This window comes from Photinus pyralis, unplaced genomic scaffold (assembly GCF_008802855.1).
Source record: "Photinus pyralis isolate 1611_PpyrPB1 unplaced genomic scaffold, Ppyr1.3 Ppyr1.4_LG4, whole genome shotgun sequence".
Lineage (NCBI taxonomy): Eukaryota > Metazoa > Arthropoda > Insecta > Coleoptera > Lampyridae > Photinus > Photinus pyralis.
The window spans coordinates 48354698-48357711 of record NW_022170511.1 but is presented as its reverse complement, the minus strand read 5'-3'; the positions used below and the strand labels follow the sequence as shown (position 1 = coordinate 48357711).

Sequence of the window (3014 nt, the reverse complement as noted above, 5' to 3'; positions counted from 1 at the left end):
GGGAAGTTCGTCTCTCGAAGCAACCAATACAGTTTAGCCAACTGTGCTGTCATGACAATGACGTTACGCGCGTAGTTTAAATTTAAATGTAAAGCCGTTTCTTATCTACGACGGCGTCAAATGCAAAAAATTTAAATTTGAGGATTCTGAAAAACAACTTTAGAATTGTAAATAATATTCAACTGAGAAATAATATTCCCAGTTAATAATTATTCAATTATACGGCGGCGAGCGACAAAAACGAGTTTATGATTTTGTACTTTCTGCCCGTCCGTCTGTGGACACGATAACTCACTAGCGGTTTCGAATTTTCCAATTCTGTTTTTAGCAATAGGTAGACAATGGTCAAGGGACTAATTGATTAAATTTTAATCAATATTCGTCGACCGAAAGTGACTTTGTCGCGCGTTGTCTATATTGGGTACAGTTTATTGTTATTGTAAGTATACAGTCTGTTCTACAAAAGAGGCCGTGCGTCGATAATCACACAGAAAATGATCTTACCTATTTCCAAATGGGGCAAGTAGCTAATGCACAATTAAAAGCTGCAGTATAAATAGGTGCTGGTTAAAAAAGGAAAAAGGCCAACGTGTTTCCTCCGACACCCCAAGGGATACCGGAGGCGAAGGGGAATGTAAAAACCCTTTGACAAAACACCAGGCGGAGCAGTTGGCAGCGGGATTCGAACCCACAACCTTCCGAATATTCTGAGACTTTTCGCAGAATTAAAATTTTATCATTCTAATATTATTTTTCACAATTCTCCGTTCATACAACTTTCGACTTATGTAGCAAATATCATTTTAAAGATTTCAGAAGTCCCAACTCGCATGAATGCAAAAGTAGCATTACAAAAATTAAACCTAAAGAACAAAGATAATCTTTTTATTTCCACCACTAAGTAGCAACAAAGAGTGGCAAGTGTTATGCTATTTTTACAATATGATTAGATAAGTATCGGGAATATCCGCTTATCAAAGAAATAAAGGAGCAACCAATTTTGATTTTCACAAATACATGGCGAGAAAAAAAACGAAAAACTGCTAATGGACTAATACAACCACCCACTGCTTGCTATTCGTGGATCTGGTATCAATACCAACAGAAAACAAATTGGAAACAAATCCAATTCGTTAGAAATTGTAATGCACCTGGCCAAAAAGCGTACCGAGATTGGATTGACTTTAGTTCCTGTACACCAAAGCAAAGTGTATTGCTGATTTCTCGCTGAAATTGGTAATATGAAGATTTTACTCTTTACTCTACCATCTTAACAAAAAAAACTATGGCCCGAACATTTCGTTCCACAGCGCCGGCGAAATTAACGAATGAATAAAGATGTTACTCGTACCCTTTCAAACTTACCAAAAAGACAGACGGGAGAAAAAAAATTAGTTCCGATGCTTCAACGCGTATTGTAGTTTCTTTAACGAAATGTGATTTTTTATCCTATAGCCGTACACCCTACACCTACCTCGATATTCACAAAGAGTGCTTTAGAACAAGTAAAAATATTTATAAAGGTCTGCCTTTCTTTGAAAATGAAAATTTATAGGTATAGCCCCCTTTTCTACCGGAACAAAGATTTTCATTGGTATATATTTTGAAACTTTCAAACCCATATAGATATCTATCCTTTTCTAATTAAGTTCCAGGTTATAGTATACACCGTTATGTCGAACACATTTTTCAACCGCATCAGCGATCTCCAGCCAACGTACCTATTGGGCAAATACTTCACTTGATATTTATTTAAACATTGGAAATTTTTGAACAACCTATTAAAGTAGTTAGCGCTTATTTTCATTTTTCTTCATCTGCCTGTCTGCGCAAGCAAAAAATCTTCCCTCCAACAGCGATCATCGATGAGGTCGAGTTTTTACTATTACGGCTTTGCATGAGTTGAGCGAACGAACTCTTCCGCATGTTCTGTGTGAAAGTGTGATCATGGTAGGGATTTTGGATTTTTCCAGTTTCGTGAAAAACTATTTACTTTAAAAAGTACTACAAATGTCATGATGAAGTGAAGTGAAACAACAACTATACATCGGTCGCAATGTTTGTAACATACACAACATAATAATGTACAATTTATACATAACGATTAGCTTTAAATACCAGGATAGAATGACAACGTATACATAAACTTAAGAATAACTCTAGAACACAAAAAAATTCATTACATTAAAAATGAAAGTGAGTTAGTCAAAACAATCCTGAAACACAAATAAATGAATTCGTGAAGAAGATCCTACACAGAATTAATTAAATTCCGTGCATTAGCTGGAGTAACAGTTTCTTCACGTTTAAATTTTTTATACAAACTGTAAACACACATGAAATGATAAATGTGGACAACTGAAACATAGAACTCTTAGTCATACTTTCAAAATGCTACATACTTACATGAAACCAACAAATACAAAGCAAAGAGTGGTATCCCTGCGCCAAGAGGAAGAACGATGCCAGACACAACGGTTAGAATGATCTCCATTGGCATCACAACCAAATTTGGAAACAGCAGACCTGCATCATTCTGGAATAGAAATCGCTTAGAATTAAACAGCAAAAAAGAATGAGTGGTTTTTTGAATTTGTAATATAAAGTATGACAATTTGAATTACTATTGTACTATTGTACGCGACGGCCACCATTTTTTTACATCTATCTAGTAGAAACAGCGATGATTAGTACCTTGAAGATATATTGCTGGTTCAGCGTAGGGTAGGTACCACCTTTAAACATATTTTGCGCAATTCAAGAAGTTTACCTTATACAGTCCTCTCAATGCAATAATCAGCGTTATAGTAGACCCAAAATTCCAAACAGCATACGCGATAACAAATAGAAGACCTACTTGAAAATTTTCAAACTCGTTTCTATAATCGAACATCGGAAAAATTATGCCAGGCACAGCAGCAAAGCTTAATAGTCTAAACATCTGTAATAAAGAAGAATTACTGAACTGCTAATTTCATAAATTAAATTGTCTTACCAACATAATAATTACAAAG

The 3014-nt window shown here is 35.2% G+C and overlaps 1 protein-coding gene across 1 annotated transcript; it reads right to left on the bottom strand.

The window, feature by feature from the left end:
• Nucleotides 1–1812: 1812 nt before the first annotated feature.
• On the bottom strand, nt 1813–3008 carry LOC116169705. Its single transcript, XM_031485856.1, has 4 exons — nt 2996–3008; nt 2771–2941; nt 2407–2536; nt 1813–2358 (listed from the first exon to the last, which is right to left on the bottom strand). Exons 1-4 carry the CDS (start codon nt 2999–3001, stop codon nt 2252–2254), a joined length of 414 nt encoding a protein of 137 aa, XP_031341716.1. The 5' UTR covers nt 3002–3008; the 3' UTR covers nt 1813–2251.
• Between the last annotated feature and the right edge of the window lie 6 nt (nt 3009–3014).

What these genes read in the sequence shown, in the direction of transcription:
- LOC116169705 (XM_031485856.1), bottom strand. An exon ending in CATTGAGAGGACTGTATAAG is followed by an intron (nt 2,537 to 2,770) that starts GTAAACTTCTTG and finishes TTTCTATTCCAG; the next exon opens with AATGATGCAGGTCTGCTGTT. An exon ending in TTTGTATTTGTTGGTTTCAT is followed by an intron (nt 2,359 to 2,406) that starts GTAAGTATGTAG and finishes TCTATGTTTCAG; the next exon opens with TTGTCCACATTTATCATTTC.